The 20,216-nt window shown below is 50.4% G+C and overlaps 1 protein-coding gene across 1 annotated transcript in view; it reads right to left on the bottom strand.

The window, feature by feature from the left end:
- The window catches only part of CCDC63 (coiled-coil domain containing 63), a gene marked incomplete at both ends in the record, with an annotated part of 99,392 nt that extends 92,379 nt beyond the window's left edge, over positions 1-7,013 (bottom strand). Inside the window, one exon of the mRNA XM_082641759.1 lies at positions 6,290-7,013. Coding sequence (XP_082497885.1) covers positions 6,290-7,013 — 724 coding nt within the window. The remainder of the gene's footprint in view (positions 1-6,289) is intronic.
- Positions 7,014-20,216: the final 13,203 nt, after the last annotated feature.

Here is a 20,216-nt window from a genome sequence, read left to right as displayed (position 1 = left end):
CTCACCCGGGCTCCCTCACACCCTCCCTCACCCGGGGCTCCCTCACACCCTCCCTCACCCGGGGCTCCCTCACACCCTCCCTCACCCGGGCTCCGTCTCACCCTCCCTCACCCGGGACTCCCTCACACCTTCCCTCACCCGGGACTCCCTCACACCCTCCCTCACCCGGGCTCCCTCACACCTTCCCTCACCCGGGACTCCCTCACACCCTCCCTCACCCGGGGCTCCCTCACACCCTCCCTCACCCGGGGCTCCCTCTCACCCTCCCTCACCCGGGCTCCCTCTCACCCTCCCTCACCCGGGCTCCCTCTCACCTTCCCTCACCCGGGGCTCCCTCTCACCTTCCCTCACCCGGGGCTCCCTCACACCCTCCCTCACCCGGGGCTCCCTCTCACCCTCCCTCACCCGGGCTCCCTCTCACCCTCCCTCACCCGGGCTCCCTCTCACCTTCCCTCACCCGGGGCTCCCTCTCACCTTCCCTCACCCGGGGCTCCCTCTCACGTTCCGTCACCCGGGGCTCCCTCACACCCTCCCTCACCCGGGGCTCCCTCACACCCTCCCTCACCCGGGCTCCCTCACACCCTCCCTCACCCGGGGCTCCCTCACACCCTCCCTCACCCGGGGCTCCCTCACACCCTCCCTCACCCGGGCTCCGTCTCACCCTCCCTCACCCGGGACTCCCTCACACCTTCCCTCACCCGGGACTCCCTCACACCCTCCCTCACCCGGGACTCCCTCTCACCCTCCCTCACCCGGGGCTCCGTCTCACCCTCCCTCACCCGGGCTCCCTCTCACGTTCCCTCACCCGGGGCTCCCTCTCACCCTCCCTCACCCGGGGCTCCCTCTCACCCTCCCTCACCCGGGGCTCCCTCTCACCCTCCCTCACCCGGGGCTCCCTCTCACCCTCCCTCACCCGGGGCTCCCTCACCCGGGGCTCCCTCACACCCTCCCTCACCCGGGACTCCCTCACACCCTCCCTCACCCGGGGCTCCCTCTCACCTTCCCTCACCCGGGGCTCCCTCTCACCCTCCCTCACCCGGGGCTCCCTCTCACGTTCCCTCACCCGGGGCTCCCTCTCACCCTCCCTCACCCGGGGCTCCCTCTCACCCTCCCTCACCCGGGCTCCCTCTCACCCTCCCTCACCCGGGCTCCCTCTCACCTTCCCTCACCCGGGGCTCCCTCTCACCTTCCCTCACCCGGGGCTCCCTCACACCCTCCCTCACCCGGGGCTCCCTCTCACCTTCCCTCACCCGGGGCTCCCTCTCACGTTCCGTCACCCGGGGCTCCCTCACACCCTCCCTCACCCGGGGCTCCCTCACACCCTCCCTCACCCGGGCTCCCTCACACCCTCCCTCACCCGGGGCTCCCTCACACCCTCCCTCACCCGGGGCTCCCTCACACCCTCCCTCACCCGGGCTCCGTCTCACCCTCCCTCACCCGGGACTCCCTCACACCTTCCCTCACCCGGGACTCCCTCACACCCTCCCTCACCCGGGCTCCCTCACACCTTCCCTCACCCGGGACTCCCTCACACCCTCCCTCACCCGGGCTCCCTCACACCCTCCCTCACCCGGGGCTCCCTCACACATTCCCTCACCCGGGGCTCCCTCTCACCCTCCCTCACCCGGGCTCCCTCTCACCCTCCCTCACCCGGGCTCCCTCTCACCTTCCCTCACCCGGGGCTCCCTCTCACCTTCCCTCACCCGGGGCTCCCTCACACCCTCCCTCACCCGGGGCTCCCTCTCACCTTCCCTCACCCGGGGCTCCCTCTCACGTTCCGTCACCCGGGGCTCCCTCACACCCTCCCTCACCCGGGGCTCCCTCACACCCTCCCTCACCCGGGCTCCCTCACACCCTCCCTCACCCGGGGCTCCCTCACACCCTCCCTCACCCGGGGCTCCCTCACACCCTCCCTCACCCGGGCTCCGTCTCACCCTCCCTCACCCGGGACTCCCTCACACCTTCCCTCACCCGGGACTCCCTCACACCCTCCCTCACCCGGGACTCCCTCTCACCCTCCCTCACCCGGGGCTCCGTCTCACCCTCCCTCACCCGGGCTCCCTCTCACGTTCCCTCACCCGGGGCTCCCTCTCACCCTCCCTCACCCGGGGCTCCCTCTCACCCTCCCTCACCCGGGGCTCCCTCTCACCCTCCCTCACCCGGGGCTCCCTCTCACCCTCCCTCACCCGGGGCTCCCTCACACCCTCCCTCACCCGGGGCTCCCTCACACCCTCCCTCACCCGGGGCTCCCTCTCACCCTCCCTCACCCGGGGCTCCCTCTCACCCTCCTTCACCCGGGGCTCCCTCACACCCTCCCTCACCCGGGGCTCCCTCTCACCCTCCTTCACCCGGGGCTCCCTCACACCCTCCCTCACCCGGGGCTCCCTCACACCCTCCCTCACCCGGGGCTCCCTCACACCCTCCCTCACCCGGGGCTCCCTCTCACCCTCCCTCACCCGGGGCTCCCTCTCACCTTCCCTCCCTGGGAGAGGGCTTTCTCTAGTTGTGGTGAGCGGGGGCTATTCTTCATTGTGGTGTGCGGGTTTCTCAATGCCGTGGCTTCTCTTGTTGTGGAGCATGGGCTGTAGGCACGCAGGCTTGCTTCAGTAGTTGTGGTGCACGGGCTTAGTTGCTCCATGGCATGTGGGATCTTCCCGGACCAGGGCTTGAACCCGTGTCCCCTGCATTGGCCGGCGGATTCTTAACTAGAGTGCCACCAGGGAAGTCCCATCATTTTCCTTTTCCTTCTCTGAAGAACTTCTTTTAACATTTCTTGCAAAGCAGGTCTATTAGAGACAAATCCAAGTTTTATGTATCTTAGAAAGTATTTTTCCTTCACTTTTGAAGGAGAAATTAGATGGATACAGAATCTATGTTGGGTTTTTTTTTTCTTCTTCTTCTTCTTTCAACTCTTTATTTCCCTGCATTCTCTTCTTGCTTGCATGGTTTCTGAAGAGAAATCCAATATAATTGTTATACTAATTTCTCTACAAGTAAGATTTTTTTCCTCTGCCTTCTTTAAAGGTTCTCTCTGACTTAGATTTTCTGAAGTTTGACTATGATATACAAGGGTGTTGATTATTTGGTATTTATCCTACTTGGTGTTCTCTGAGATTCCTGAGTCTGTGGTTTGATGCATGTCAAGTAAAAGTCTTCAGCCATTATTACTTTAAATATATTTTCGTTCTTTCTTCCTTCCTTTCTTCCTTCCTTTTTTTTTTCTTTCCTTTCTTTCTCTCTCTCTCTCTCTCTCTCTCTCTCTCTCTCTCTTTCTTCTTTTGGTAGTCCGTTTACACAAATGTTACACCTGTTATAATTGTCCCGCAGTTCCTTGATATTCTTTTCTGTTTTCCTCAGTCTTTTTTTCTCTTGTTTTTTAGTTTGAGAAATTTCTGTTGCCCTATCTTCAAGTCCACTGATTCTTTCCTCAGGCATATCCAGTCTACTCAGGAGCTCATAAAAAGCAGTCTCCATTTCTGTTACAGTGTTTTCAACTTCTACCATTCCCTTTGATATTTTCTTAGAATTTGTATCTCTCTGCTCACACTGCCCATCAGTTCTTGCATACTGTCCAGTTCTTCCATTGGAGCCCTTATTATATTAATTTTACTTATTTTAAATGCCCAGTCTATTAATTCCAAAATCTCTGTCATATCCCAGTCTGGTTCTGATGCTTGCTCTTCAAACTATTTTTTCTCTTTTTTTGCCTTTGAGTATGCCTTCTAAGTTTTGGTTGAAAGCTAGACATAATGTACTGGGTAAAAACAACTGAGGTAAATAGGTCTTTAATGGGAGTTTTTATGTTCTAGGAATTAAACTGTTTACCATTTGTTGCTAGTCATAGGTGCCAGAAGCTATCATTTCTTCTGGGGTCCTTTGTTTTTTTCAGGGGTTTCTTTTCTTCAGTTTATTTTGTGTTCCCTGTTCTCTTTGGGTTTTCCTTGAGACTTCTTCATTAAGATCTGAGACTTGAAGTTCTTTCCGTTGAAATCCCATTTTGATACAGGAGCCCTATTAATGCAGTGGAAGGGGAATGTAGGGGAAGGGGAAGTGTCTACAGTTCTGTGATTAGATCTCAGCCTGTGTCCCTGGGATTTAACCTTTACAGGTGCTTTTCAAATTATTTTTCCCATTAGGTAAGAGAATGGTAGAGGGAGCTGGAGTTGGGTATTTCCTTTCCTCCACATGGAAAGCTCAAGAGGACTAGATATGGGGACTTCCTTTCTCCAGGCTAGTTACGATCTGATAGAAACTAGGGTGGGTGCTCTGGTAAAACAGTTTCCCTTGAGGGAAGGCTTTCTTATGGAGAACAGACTGCAGTGGGCTGTTGCTCTTCTTCTGTCTCTACCAGAAGTATGAAGGACTTTTCTTTGATCTTCACCCTGAGAACATGGTGGGACTCCTGGTGGCATAATGCATGAAAGGGTGGAGGGCCCTGTAAGACTGCCCCGTCCGCTGGAGTTTTTAAGCATGTCCACAATGAGCCTCCAGAAATTCATCAATTGCAGTTTAAGTTTTGCTCCCTAGATCTAGGCTCTAGCAGAGTCCTGTGCTTTGTGAAGATGTGATTCTCTGTATTCACTTATCTACTTCTTGTGGTGGTGATAACTAGCCATGTGATCTCAGTTCTCTGATAGATTTAAGAATTCTTTTCAGTTTGTTCAGCTTTTCTCTTATTGTGATGACAGGACTGATGATCTCTAAGCCCCAAACATATTGGATCACAAACGGGAAGTCTTTAATCTTTTATAATTAAAATTAATGTTTGCTTCTTTCCTCTGCAAATAGTTCCCTTTCATCTTTCTTTGTTGGAAGAGGGAAGAGATGTATTCATGGAGTCCTTCTGCTTTTTTTAAAGCAGAATGTCACAGGTTGCTCCAGGAGATGTCACATCCTAGAATTAAAGCTTTCCTTGTTTGACCCATTCCAGAAACTTTGATGCCAAGCCCATACTCTTTAGGGGAGATGTGTATGTAGGTGATTTGCCTAGGACTCTGAAAGTAAAAAAGTAGAAAATAAAAAAGGGATTTGCTGCATTAGAAAAGACTAGTGCGTAGAGTGTGGGTTCCTGTTGTACACTCGGGATGACCTAGCCCCCTCCAAGTCAGAGGTGGGTGAGAAGTAGCAATTCCAACAGACAAGGATGATCCTCCCTATTTATCCCTACCTTGGGCTCATTTTATCCTGGGCTGCATCACTTAAACTCAAAGCACACTTTTAATATTCAGGGGTCAGTCCTGGTAGCCATCACATTGTGCTATTCTCCACACCCTATGAGTGGGTCCACAGGAAACTGTAAACAGGTCTGGCTTTCCATGTCACCACTCACACAAGCCAGTGCTTTTCCACACTTGATCTACAGATCACAGACACGTGAGGATTATGCAAAAGAACAAGAACAACGCTTTATTATAAGTTATGAAGACAACACAAGGGTTCTGGAAGGAAAACAGGGAGAGGGGAGGAGTCAGCTACAGGCAACAGGGGGCATCCCCCTGTTCCAGGACTGAAGGGGACGAGGCTAGGGCCTCTTGTTTACTGTCCTGAGGACTCTGAGCGCTGGGATGGGACAACAGCCTCAAACCATCCACGTTTGGGGGGAAGACTGCAGGCCGGGGGTGGGAACGGAATGCGGTATCTCTGGGTGCCCAGTTTGCTCCAGGATTACAGAGGTTAGGGCTAAGACGTCCGTTTCACATCGAAACAGGGTCCACACGAGGCCCAGCCTGGGAGGACCCTCCCCAGACTTATTGGCTCAGACCAACTTTTTCCTCTTACGCCCCGAGGTAATGATGAATCTCGGCCTGGAGGAGAATGACTTGGTCGATGGCCCAGCGGTTTTATGTCCAGCCAAGCGCCTTGCCCTAACAGCGAGGCGGCACCTTGCTGTGCCCACTGCGGAGGTGAGGCTGCTAGGAGTAGAGGCCGGAACCAACACGCCCCTAAAGGCAGCCTTGGCTGGGCATGGGCTGGGCCCTCCACTGGAAGTAGGGGGGCCCTGCCTGGGTGTGCCCCCAGGGATGTGACTTAAGATGGGGGTGGGCAGTAGTGTCTTCAAACCGACGCTCATTCTTATTGCTGTGGTGCTCGGGGTCCCCCGGTTCCTGCTGTGAGGCTGAGAGCTGAAAAGAGGCAGCTCAGATCTTGGGCAGCCGCTGTGCTCCCCAAACCCAGCTGGGTGCTGGCATGGGTGCCCACGGTGGAATTTGTGGATGGTGCTTGGGCACGGCTGCGCTTAGCTGGGGGAGCTGGGGCAGAGGCGAAGGCTGGAGCTTTCCTTTTCAAATACCGGCGAGAGCTGTCATAGGCGGGGGTTCCTCGCTGCTGCCAATCAGGGGCCCAGAGATGAAGCAGGGAAGGGAAGCTGCAGCAGCGGCAGGAGCGGGCCAGTCAGGAGCCAGGCTTCCGAGGATGCGCCGGAGCGCTGCTGCCTTCTCGGAGTCTAGGTCTTCGGCGGTGACCCGGAAACCCAGCTCAGGGGGTGGGGGCAGCCTCAGAGGCTCCCCTCGCCTGTGCGGCAGCAGAGGAAACCTGCGTTTCCGGGGCCTGGGACTGTCAGATGTTGGGGAGCAGTCCCTCCAGGGCCGTTTCTGCCCTCTTGTTGCCTCTGCATGCTTGTCAGGCTGGCTTTTTCTCTGGGAAACCACCGGAGCTGCAGAGGGCGACGGAGGGCCCTCCTCGCTCCCTTTCTTTGAGGACTTCCGGGGCAGCGCTTGCGGTATGGCGGAACCCCTCCTACTGTTCACGGGCGGGAAACCTCGGGTGGAGCTATACGAGCTCGTGATGGCGTTTCTTTTAGGGCAGGAGCTCATACAGGAGGTGTGGAGTGTCCTGTTGGATCTGTCTTCTGCCCTCTTGGCGTGGAGGTTTCTCTGCAGAGGTCCAGGCCTGGGCACGAGTAAAGAGACCCCCAGGGGCCTAAATGCAGATCGTGCGCCCCCGGTGCCATTGGGGCCGCTTCTCTGGTCGTCGTTCCCCCCTATGACCGTGGGGACTTCTTCCTGCTTGGCCATCCCTTTCCCGCTCTCTCCCAGGGTCCTCAACGCCGTCTGCTCTGTGCTGCAGTTCGGGACACAGCTGGGTGTCGTGGGCGGCACTGGCTGCCCCCGCGCCACACTGACAGTGACTGTGTCCACCGCGGACACTGAGCTGCGGGACATCGTGGAGGTGAGAGCACCCATCACCGCCTCCTTCCGATGGCCTCGCCTGCAGATGGAGATAAGGACCCCCAGAAAGGAGCGCAGGGCCTGCGGGATGGTAGAATGGGGTCTCAGAGACTCTGTGGCAAAGCGCAGATGCGGAATCCCTGGACACTTGTGGGCTGGCCTGCGAGTGGATAGCCGGCCATAGACAGCTGGGTGACCCGGGCCGGCCACGGGAAGTCGGTGGGCGCGGGGAGCGGGCTGGGGGCAGCCGAGCCCTCCTGGCAGGTGCTGGTCCCCCAGTGCCTGGGGCGGGGGTGAGGGGCAGGGCCTACCTAAGTCACTGCCCATAGAGAACTTGGGTGCGATCGGTCCTTGGATAGAGGCTGAGCGCCGAGCACTCTCCTTCAGCTGCCAAGTCGGCCAAAAGTGGAGTGCGCACTGTTTGGCCTGTTGCTGGGATTTATAGCTCTGCAACCTGTGAGCGAACAATGGGCTTGCGTTTGCGGGACGCAATAAAGAGGTTGGGGAGGGGTGGCGCATGCGCAGAGTACACGTCAGGCCCTGGGGCGCACAGGTGAGGATACGCGCCTCGACCGTCTAGCGCTTCTGAATCTCCCGGGGTCTGAGGGTTGGAGGTGTTTGCCTTGAGGGTGATGAGCTTCCTGGCAGGACAGCTGGCCCTTCTCCCCTGGCCTGGCCCCAGTGCTGTCGGGGGAACTAACTGTACTGGACGGGGTCCCTGCCCAGCAAAGCGGAGCAAGGTTGCTGGCTGTGCAGCTCCCACGAGAGGCGGCAGCTTTGGCAGCAGCGCCTCTGCGTCCTCCTGCCCTTTCCCCTGGCGGCACTGGAGGGGAGAGCCGCTAAGAACGGAAGTGCCCACACCACCCAGATCCTGCTGGGGTGACACCTGAAGTGGTGGCCAGGGCTGGCTGAGAGGGCCATACTTACCATATGACCCAAAAGCCCACTCCTAGGCAATTAACCAAGAGAAAAGCTTTTCACAAAACACGTATGTGAATGTTTTAGCTATCTTGTCCACAATTCCTAAATATAGGACTATTGAGGTTATCCAATTTTCTTGAGTTTGCCATTTTTTAATTGTTCTTGGAATAACACTATGTATACGTATTGTTTCACAGTCTAGAGTTAATATTTTACCAACTAAATAAAATTCAGAAGCCTTACATCCATATAGATTCTTTTACCTTCCACTCTTTGTTATAGCTGTCCTATGGGTCACCTTTATGTGACTTGAACGCCACCCTCTGCGACTGTGGTATCCTTTTTTCATACATATACAGGGAATTCCCTGGCGGTCCAGTGGTTAGGACTCAGCACTTTCACTGCTGGGGCCCCGGGTTCAGTCCCTGGTAGGGGAACTAAGATCCCGCAAGCCACACAGGCGCGGCCAAAAAAAAAAAAAAAAAAGTCATACATATATAAAATAATGAAGAGGATAATTTTTCCAGACACGTGCCATTGTTGTTGCCCTTCCTTTGTTCCCGAAGTTGCAAGCTTACTTCTTTCTTGTGTCATTTCACTTCAGCCTGAAGAATTTCCTTTCATGTAATATTTTTATAGCAAATTGTCTGGTGATGAATTCTCTTAGTTTTCTCTCATCTCCATCAGCCTTCGTTTTGGCTTTTGTTTGGCTTTCAGTCTTTAAGGATATCCCTGCTTTAAGGATATAATATCCTGGTTTGGTCTTTTCCTTTAATACTTTAAAGATGTTATTCCATTCTTTTCTGGTCTCTATGTTTTCTGATGAGAAATCACGGTCCTTCAAGTTGACATTCTGTGATGTATAACAGGTCGTTTTCTTTTGTCTTTTCACTTTCTTAATGGTGTCCTTTGAATCACAACAGCTTTACATTTTAGTGATGTGTCATTTATGCATAAGGGAGTCTTACTGGCTGGGAATTATTGAGACATTAAATCACATCCTCATTAGTATTTTGGTTATATAAATTAAAAGCTAAATGTGAAAGGGTTAGGGAAAGATTTGAATTAGTTCATTTCAAACTTTGCTATAGATGCTAAAGAACTCATCAGGGACATGTCATTCCCCTGTTGAAATATTTCTTTGTTTTTTTTCTTATTTACAACGTTGTGTTTAATTTCTGCTGTACAGCAAAGTGACTCAGTTATACACATGTATAGTCTTTTTCATATTATTTTCCATTATGGTTTATCACAGGATATTGAATATAGTTCCCTGTGCTATACAGTAGGACCTTGATTTCTATCCATCCTATGTACAATAGTTTGCATCTTCTAATCCCACACTCCCAATCCTTCCCTCCCTCACCCTCCCCCTGTCAACCGTAAGTCCTTTCTCTGTATTTGTGAGTCTGTTTTTGTTTCCTAGATATGTTCATTTGCACTTGTGCCTCCCTCAGAGGGACAAGAGGCGCCGCAAACTGGAAGTCTTGTAATCTTTTATAATTAAAATTAATGTTTGCTTCTTTCCTCTGCAAATAGTTCCCTTTCATCTTTCTTTGTTGGAAGAGGGAAGAGATGTATTCATGGAGTCCTTCTGCTTTTTTTTAAAGCAGAATGTCGGACTTCCGGGTAAGATGGCGGAAGAGTAAGACGTGGAGATCACCTTCCTCCCCACGGATACACCAGAAATACAGCTACACGTGGAACAACTCCTACAGAACACCTACTGAACGCTGGCAGAAGACCCCAGACCTCCCAAAAGGCAAGAAACTCCCCACATACCTGGGTAGGGCAAAACGGAGAGATCCGCACACAGAGGATCGGTGCCGAGCGGCACTCACCAGCCCGAAAGGCTTGTCTGCTCGCCCGCCGGGGCGTGCAGCGCTGGAAGCTGAGGCTCGGGCTTCGGTCAGAGCGCAGGGAGAGGACTGGGGCTGGTGGCGAGAACTCAGCCTGAAGGGGGCTAATGTGCCACAGCTAGCCGGGAGGGAGTCCGGGAAAACTCTGGAGCTGCCGAAGAGGCAAGAGACTTTTTCTTCCCTCTTGGTTTCCTGGTGCGCTAGGAGAGGGGATTAAGAGCGCTGCTTAAAGGGGCTCCACGGACGGGCGCGAGTCGCGATTGAAAGCGCGGAGCCCAGTGACAGGCGTGGGACGCTGGGCCTGCTGCTGCCGCCGCCAAGAAGCCTGTGTGCGAGCGCAGGTCACTGTCCACACCGCCCTTCCGGGAGCCTGTGCAGCCCGCCACTGCCGGGGTCCCGGGATCTAGGGGCGGCTTCCCTGGGAGAACGCACGGCGCGCCTCGGGCTGGTGCAACGTCACGCCGACCTCTGCCGCTGCAGGCTTGCCCCGCACTCCGCGCCCCTCCCTCCCTCCCGGCCTGAGTGAGCCAGAGTCCCCGAAGAGGCTGCTCCTTTAACCCTGTCCTATCTGAGCGAAGAACAGACGCCCTCCGGCGACCTACACGCAGAGGCGGGGCCAAATCCAAAGCTGAGACCCAGGAGCTGTGAGAACAAAGAAGAGAAAGGGAAACCTCTCCCAGCAGCCTCAGAAGCAGCGGATTAAAGCTCCACAATCAACTTGATGTACCCTGCATCTGCGGAATACATGAATAGACAACACATCATCCCAAATTGAGGAGCCCGGAGTCAGTGCTGTGCCTCTGAGGTGGGAGAGCCAACTTCAGGACACTGGTCCACAAGAGACCTCCCAGCTCCACATAATATCAAACGGCGAAAATCTTCCAGAGATCTCCATCTCAACACCAGCACCCAGCTTCACTCAACGACCAGCAGGCTACAGTGCTGGACACCCTGAGCCAAACAACTAGCAAGACAGGAACACAACGCCACCCATTAGCAGAGAGGTGGCCTAAAATCATAAAAAGTCCACAGACACCCCAAAACACACCACCAGACGTGGACCTGCCCACCAGAAAGACAAGATCCAGCCTCATCCACCAGAACACAGGCACTAGTCCCCTCCACCAGGAAGCCTACACAACCCACTAAACCAACCTTAGCCACTGGGGACAGACACCAAAAACAACAGGAACTACGAACCTGCAGCCTGCAAAAAGGAGACCCCAAACACAGTAACATAAGCAAAATGAGAAGACAGAAAAACACACAGCAGGAGAAGGAGCAAGATAAAAACCCACCAGACCTAACAAACGAAGAGGTAATAGGCAGTCTACCTGAAAAAGAATTCAGAATAATGATGGTAAAGATGATCCAAGATTCTATTTCCCAGATCCAAAATCTTGGAAATAGAATAGACAAAATGCAAGAAACAGTTAACAAGGACCTAGAAGAACTAAAGATGAATCAAGCATCGATTAAAAACACAATACATGAAATAAAAAATACTCTAGATGGGATCAATAGCAGAATAACTGAGGCAGAAGAACGGATAAGTGAGGTGGAAGATAAAATAGTGGAAATAACTGCTGCAGAGCAAAATAAAGAAAAAAGAATGAAAAGAACAGAGGACAGTCTCAGAGACCTCTGGGACAACATTAAACGCACCAACATTCGAATTATAGGGGTTCCAGAAGAAGAAGAGAAAAAGAAAGGGACTGAGAAAATATTTGAAGAGATTATAGTTGAAAACTTCCCTAATATGGGAAAGGAAATAGTTAATCAAGTCCAGGAGGCACAGAGAGTCCCATACAGAATAAATCCAAGGAGAAATACGCCAAGACACATATTAATCAAACTGTCAAAAATTAAACACAAAGAAATCATATTAAAAGCAGCAAGGCAAAAACAACAAATAACACACAAGGGAATCCCCATCAGGATAACAGCTGATCTCTCAGCAGAAACTCTACAAGCCAGAAGGGAGTGGCAGGACATACTTAAAGTGATGAAGGAGAAAAACCTGCAACCAAGATTACTCTACCCAGCAAGGATCTCATTCAGATTTGATGGAGAAATTAAAACGTTTACAGACAAGCAAAAGCTGAGAGAGTTCAGCACCACCAAACCAGCTTTACAACAAATGCTAAAGGAACTTCTCTAGGCAAGAAACACAACAGAAGTAAAAGACCTACAATAATGAACCCAAAACAATTAAGAAAATGGGAATAGGAACATACATATCGATAATTACCTTAAATGTAAATGGACTAAATGCTCCCACCAAAAGACACAGAGTGGCTGAATGGATACAAAAACAAGACCCATCTATATGCTGTCTACAAGAGACCCACTTCAGACCTAGAGACACATACAGACTGAAAGTAAGGGGATGGAAAAAGATATTCCATGCAAATGGAAACCAAAAGAAAGCTGGAGTAGCAATTCTCATATCAGACAAAATAGACTTTAAAATAAGGACTACTAGAAGAGACAAAGAAGGACACTACATAATGATCAAGGGATCGATCCAAGAAGAAGATATAACAATTGTAAATATTTATGCACCAAACATAGGAGCACCTCAATACATAAGGCAAATACTAACAGCCATAAAAGGAGAAATCGACAGTAACACACTCATAGTAGGGGACTTTAACACCCCACTTTCACCAATGGACAGATCATCCAAAATGAAAATAAATAAGGAAACACAAGCTTTAAATGATACATTAAACAAGATGGACTTAATTGATATTTATAGGACATTCCATCCAAAAACAACAGAATACACATTTTTCTCAAGTGCTCATGGAACATTCTCCAGGATAGATCATATCTTGGGTCACAAATCAAGCCTTGGTAAATTTAAGAAAATTGAAATTGTATCAAGTATCTTTTCCGACCACAATGCTATGAGACTAGATATCAATTACAGGAAAAGAGCTGTAAAAAATACAAACACATGGAGGCTAAACAATACACTACTTAATAACGAAGTGATCACTGAAGAAATCAAAGAGGAAATTAAAAAATACCTAGAAACAAATGACAATGGAGACACGACGACCCAAAACCTATGGGATGCAGCAAAAGCAGTTCTAAGAGGGAAGTTTATAGCAATACAATCCCACCTTAAGAAACAGGAAACATCTCGAATAAACAACCTAACCTTGCACCTAAAGCAATTAGAGAAAGAAGAACAAAAACATCCCAAAGTTAGCAGAAGGAAAGAAATCATAAAAATCAGATCAGAAATAAATGAAAAAGAGATGAAGGAAACGATAGCAAGGATCAATAAAACTAAAAGCTGGTTCTTTGAGAAGATAAACAAAATTGATAAACCATTAGCCAGACTCATCAAGAAAAAAAGGGAGAAGACTCAAATCAATAGAATTAGAAATGAAAAAGGAGAAGTAACAACTGACACTACAGAAATACAAAAGATCATGAGAGATTACTATAAGCAACTCTATGCCAATAAAATGGACAACCTGGAAGAAATGGACAAATTCTTAGAAATGCACAACCTGCCAAGACTGAATCAGGAAGAAATAGAAAATATGAACAGACCAATCACAAGCACTGAAATTGAAACTGTGATAAAAAGTCTTCCAACAAACAAAAGCCCAGGACCAGATGGCTTCACAGGCGAATTCTATCAAGCATTTAGAGAAGAGCTAACACCTATCCTTCTGAAACTCTTCCAAAATATAGCAGAGGGAGGAACACTCCCAAACTCATTCTACGAGGCCACCATCACCTTGATACCAAAACCAGGCAAGGATGTCACAAAGAAAGAAAACTACAGGCCAATATCACTGATGAACATAGATGCAAAAATCCTCAACAAAATACTAGCAAACAGAATCCAACAGCACATTAAAAGGATCATACACCATGATCAAGTGGGGTTTATTCCAGGAATGCAAGGATTCTTCAATATACGCAAATCAATCAACGTGATACACCATATTAACAAATTGAAGGAGAAAAACCATATGATCATCTCAATAGATGCAGAGAAAGCTTTCGACAAAATTCAACACCCATTTATGATAAAAACCCTGCAGAAAGTAGGCATAGAGGGAACTTTCCTCAACATAATAAAGGCCATATATGACAAACCCACAGCCAGCATCGTCCTCAATGGTGAAAAACTGAAACCATTTCCACTAAGATCAGGAACTAGACAAGGTTGCCCACTTTCACCACTCTTATTCAACCTAGTTTTGGAAGTTTTAGCCACAGCAATCAGAGAAGAAAAGGAAATAAAAGGAATCCAAATTGGAAAAGAAGAAGTAAAGCTGTCACTGTTTGCAGATGACATGATACTATACATAGAGAATCCTAAAGATGCTACCAGAAAACTACTAGAGTTAATCAATGAATTTGGTAAAGTTGCAGGATACAAAATTAATGCACAGAAATCTCTGGCATTCCTATATACTGATGATGAAAAATCTGAAAGTGAAATCAAGGAAACACTCCCATTTACCATTGCAACAAAAAGAATAAAATATCTAGGAATAAACCTACCTAAGGAGACAAAAGACCTGTATGCAGAAAATTATAAGACACTGATGAAAGAAATTAAAGATGATACAAATAGATGGAGAGATGTACCATGTTCTTGGATTGGAAGAATCAACATTGTGAAAATGACTCTACTACCCAAAGCAATCTACAGGTTCAATGCAATCCCTATCAAACTACCACTGGCATTTTTCACAGAACTAGAACAAAAACTTTCACAATTTGTATGGAAACACAAAAGACCCCGAATAGCCAAAGCAATCTTGAGAACGAAAAATGGAGCTGGAGGAATCAGGCTCCCTGACTTCAGACTATACTACAAAGCTACAGTAATCAAGACAGTATGGTACTGGCACAAAAACAGAAAGATAGATCAATGGAACAGGATAGAAAGCCCAGAGTTAAACCCACGGACATATGGTCACCTTATCTTTGATAAAGGAGGCAGGAATGTACAGTGGAGAAAGGACAGTCTCTTCAATAAGTGGTGCTGGGAAAACTGGATAGGGACATGTAAAAGTATGAGATTAGATCACTCCCTAACACCATACACAAAAATAAGCTCAAAATGGATTAAAGACCTAAATGTAAGGCCAGACACTATCAAACTCTTAGAGGAAAACATAGGCAGAACACTCTATGACATAAATCACAGCAAGATCCTTTTTGACCCACCTCCTAGAGAAATGGAAATAAAGACAAAAATAAACACATGGGACCTAATGAAACTTAAAAGCTTTTGCACAGCAAAGGAAACCATAAACAAGACCAAAAGACAACCCTCAGAATGGGAGAAAATATTTGCAAATGAAGCAACTGACAAAGGATTAATCTCCAAAATTTACAAGCAGCTCATGTGGCTCAATAACAAAAAAACAAAGAACCCAATCCAAAAATGGGCAGAAGACCTAAATAGACATTTCTCCACAGAAGATATACAGACTGCCAACAAACACATGAAAGGATGCTCAACATCTTTACTCATTAGAGAAATGCAAATCAAAACTACAATGAGATATCATCTCACACCAGTCAGAATGGCCATCATCAAAAAATCTAGAAACAATAAATGCTGGAGAGGGTGTGGAAAAAAGGGAACACTCTTGCACTGCTGGTGGGAATGTGAATTGGTACAGCCGCTATGGAGAACGGTATGGAGGTTCCTTAAAAAACTACAAATAGAACTACCATATGACCCAGCAATCCCACTACTGGGCATATACCCTGAGAAAACCATAATTCAAAAAGAGACATGTACCAAAATGTTCATAGCAGCCCTATTTACAATAGCCCGGAGATGGAAACAACCTAAGTGTCCATCATCGGATGAATGGATAAAGAAGATGTGGCACATATATACAATGGAATATTACTCAGCCATAAAAAGAAATGAAATTGAGCTATTTGTAATGAGGTGGATAGACCTAGAGTCTGTCATACAGAGTGAAGTAAGTCAGAAAGAGAAAGACAAATACTGTATGCTAACACATATATATGGAATTTAAGAAAAAAAAATGTCATGAAGAACATAGGGGTAAGACAGGAATAAAGACACAGACCTACTAGAGAATGGACTTGAGGATATGGGGAGGGGGAAGGGTAAGCTGTGACAAAGTGAAAGAGCGGCATGGACATATATACACTACCAAACGTGAGGTAGATAGCTAGTGGGAAGCAGCCGCATAGCACAGGGAGATCAGCTCGGTACTTTGTGACCGCCTGGAGGGGTGGGATAGGGAGGGTGGGAGGGAGACGCAAAAGGGAGGGGATATGGAAACATATGTATATGTATAACTGATTAAATTTGTTATAAAGCAAAAAAATAAAATAAAATAAATTAAAAAAAAAAAAAAAAAAAAAGCAGAATGTCACAGGTTGCTCCAGGAGATGTCACATCCTAGAATTAAAGCTTTCCTTGTTTGACCCATTCCAGAAACTTTGATGCCAAGCCCATACTCTTTAGGGGAGATGTGTATGTAGGTGATTTGCCTAGGACTCTGAAAGTAAAAAAGTAGAAAATAAAAAAGGGATTTGCTGCATTAGAAAAGACTAGTGCGTAGAGTGTGGGTTCCTGTTGTACACTCGGGATGACCTAGCCCCCTCCAAGTCAGAGGTGGGTGAGAAGTAGCAATTCCAACAGACAAGGATGATCCTCCGTATTTATCCCTACCTTGGGCTCATTTTATCCTGGGCTGCATCACTTAAACTCAAAGCACACTTTTAATATTCAGGGGTCAGTCCTGGTAGCCATCACATTGTGCTATTCTCCACACCCTATGAGTGGGTCCACAGGAAACTGTAAACAGGTCTGGCTTTCCATGTCACCACTCACACAAGCCAGTGCTTTTCCACACTTGATCTACAGATCACAGACACGTGAGGATTATGCAAAAGAACAAGAACAACGCTTTATTATAAGTTATGAAGACAACACAAGGGTTCTGGAAGGAAAACAGGGAGAGGGGAGGAGTCAGCTACAGGCAACAGGGGGCATCCCCCTGTTCCAGGACTGAAGGGGACGAGGCTAGGGCCTCTTGTTTACTGTCCTGAGGACTCTGAGCGCTGGGATGGGACAACAGCCTCAAACCATCCACGTTTGGGGGGAAGACTGCAGGCCGGGGGTGGGAACGGAATGCGGTATCTCTGGGTGCCCAGTTTGCTCCAGGATTACAGAGGTTAGGGCTAAGACGTCCGTTTCACATCGAAACAGGGTCCACACGAGGCCCAGCCTGGGAGGACCCTCCCCAGACTTATTGGCTCAGACCAACTTTTTCCTCTTACGCCCCGAGGTAATGATGAATCTCGGCCTGGAGGAGAATGACTTGGTCGATGGCCCAGCGGTTTTATGTCCAGCCAAGCGCCTTGCCCTAACAGCGAGGCGGCACCTTGCTGTGCCCACTGCGGAGGTGAGGCTGCTAGGAGTAGAGGCCGGAACCAACACGCCCCTAAAGGCAGCCTTGGCTGGGCATGGGCTGGGCCCTCCACTGGAAGTAGGGGGGCCCTGCCTGGGTGTGCCCCCAGGGATGTGACTTAAGATGGGGGTGGGCAGTAGTGTCTTCAAACCGACGCTCATTCTTATTGCTGTGGTGCTCGGGGTCCCCCGGTTCCTGCTGTGAGGCTGAGAGCTGAAAAGAGGCAGCTCAGATCTTGGGCAGCCGCTGTGCTCCCCAAACCCAGCTGGGTGCTGGCATGGGTGCCCACGGTGGAATTTGTGGATGGTGCTTGGGCACGGCTGCGCTTAGCTGGGGGAGCTGGGGCAGAGGCGAAGGCTGGAGCTTTCCTTTTCAAATACCGGCGAGAGCTGTCATAGGCGGGGGTTCCTCGCTGCTGCCAATCAGGGGCCCAGAGATGAAGCAGGGAAGGGAAGCTGCAGCAGCGGCAGGAGCGGGCCAGTCAGGAGCCAGGCTTCCGAGGATGCGCCGGAGCGCTGCTGCCTTCTCGGAGTCTAGGTCTTCGGCGGTGACCCGGAAACCCAGCTCAGGGGGTGGGGGCAGCCTCAGAGGCTCCCCTCGCCTGTGCGGCAGCAGAGGAAACCTGCGTTTCCGGGGCCTGGGACTGTCAGATGTTGGGGAGCAGTCCCTCCAGGGCCGTTTCTGCCCTCTTGTTGCCTCTGCATGCTTGTCAGGCTGGCTTTTTCTCTGGGAAACCACCGGAGCTGCAGAGGGCGACGGAGGGCCCTCCTCGCTCCCTTTCTTTGAGGACTTCCGGGGCAGCGCTTGCGGTATGGCGGAACCCCTCCTACTGTTCACGGGCGGGAAACCTCGGGTGGAGCTATACGAGCTCGTGATGGCGTTTCTTTTAGGGCAGGAGCTCATACAGGAGGTGTGGAGTGTCCTGTTGGATCTGTCTTCTGCCCTCTTGGCGTGGAGGTTTCTCTGCAGAGGTCCAGGCCTGGGCACGAGTAAAGAGACCCCCAGGGGCCTAAATGCAGATCGTGCGCCCCCGGTGCCATTGGGGCCGCTTCTCTGGTCGTCGTTCCCCCCTATGACCGTGGGGACTTCTTCCTGCTTGGCCATCCCTTTCCCGCTCTCTCCCAGGGTCCTCAACGCCGTCTGCTCTGTGCTGCAGTTCGGGACACAGCTGGGTGTCGTGGGCGGCACTGGCTGCCCCCGCGCCACACTGACAGTGACTGTGTCCACCGCGGACACTGAGCTGCGGGACATCGTGGAGGTGAGAGCACCCATCACCGCCTCCTTCCGATGGCCTCGCCTGCAGATGGAGATAAGGACCCCCAGAAAGGAGCGCAGGGCCTGCGGGATGGTAGAATGGGGTCTCAGAGACTCTGTGGCAAAGCGCAGATGCGGAATCCCTGGACACTTGTGGGCTGGCCTGCGAGTGGATAGCCGGCCATAGACAGCTGGGTGACCCGGGCCGGCCACGGGAAGTCGGTGGGCGCGGGGAGCGGGCTGGGGGCAGCCGAGCCCTCCTGGCAGGTGCTGGTCCCCCAGTGCCTGGGGCGGGGGTGAGGGGCAGGGCCTACCTAAGTCACTGCCCATAGAGAACTTGGGTGCGATCGGTCCTTGGATAGAGGCTGAGCGCCGAGCACTCTCCTTCAGCTGCCAAGTCGGCCAAAAGTGGAGTGCGCACTGTTTGGCCTGTTGCTGGGATTTATAGCTCTGCAACCTGTGAGCGAACAATGGGCTTGCGTTTGCGGGACGCAATAAAGAGGTTGGGGAGGGGTGGCGCATGCGCAGAGTACACGTCAGGCCCTGGGGCGCACAGGTGAGGATACGCGCCTCGACCGTCTAGCGCTTCTGAATCTCCCGGGGTCTGAGGGTTGGAGGTGTTTGCCTTGAGGGTGATGAGCTTCCTGGCAGGACAGCTGGCCCTTCTCCCCTGGCCTGGCCCCAGTGCTGTCGGGGGAACTAACTGTACTGGACGGGGTCCCTGCCCAGCAAAGCGGAGCAAGGTTGCTGGCTGTGCAGCTCCCACGAGAGGCGGCAGCTTTGGCAGCAGCGCCTCTGCGTCCTCCTGCCCTTTCCCCTGGCGGCACTGGAGGGGAGAGCCGCTAAGAACGGAAGTGCCCACACCACCCAGATCCTGCTGGGGTGACACCTGAAGTGGTGGCCAGGGCTGGCTGAGAGGGCCATACTTACCATATGACCCAAAAGCCCACTCCTAGGCAATTAACCAAGAGAAAAGCTTTTCACAAAACACGTATGTGAATGTTTTAGCTATCTTGTCCACAATTCCTAAATATAGGACTATTGAGGTTATCCAATTTTCTTGAGTTTGCCATTTTTTAATTGTTCTTGGAATAACACTATGTATACGTATTGTTTCACAGTCTAGAGTTAATATTTTACCAACTAAATAAAATTCAGAAGCCTTACATCCATATAGATTCTTTTACCTTCCACTCTTTGTTATAGCTGTCCTATGGGTCACCTTTATGTGACTTGAACGCCACCCTCTGCGACTGTGGTATCCTTTTTTCATACATATACAGGGAATTCCCTGGCGGTCCAGTGGTTAGGACTCAGCACTTTCACTGCTGGGGCCCCGGGTTCAGTCCCTGGTAGGGGAACTAAGATCCCGCAAGCCACACAGGCGCGGCCAAAAAAAAAAAAAAAAAAGTCATACATATATAAAATAATGAAGAGGATAATTTTTCCAGACACGTGCCATTGTTGTTGCCCTTCCTTTGTTCCCGAAGTTGCAAGCTTACTTCTTTCTTGTGTCATTTCACTTCAGCCTGAAGAATTTCCTTTCATGTAATATTTTTATAGCAAATTGT

The sequence above is a fragment of the Mesoplodon mirus genome (assembly GCF_964341445.2).
Source record: "Mesoplodon mirus genome assembly, chromosome: 13".
In the NCBI taxonomy this organism is placed as follows: Eukaryota; Metazoa; Chordata; class Mammalia; order Artiodactyla; family Ziphiidae; genus Mesoplodon; species Mesoplodon mirus.
The sequence above is the reverse complement of the archived record's forward strand: the minus strand, read 5'-3'. Positions and strand labels throughout refer to the sequence as shown.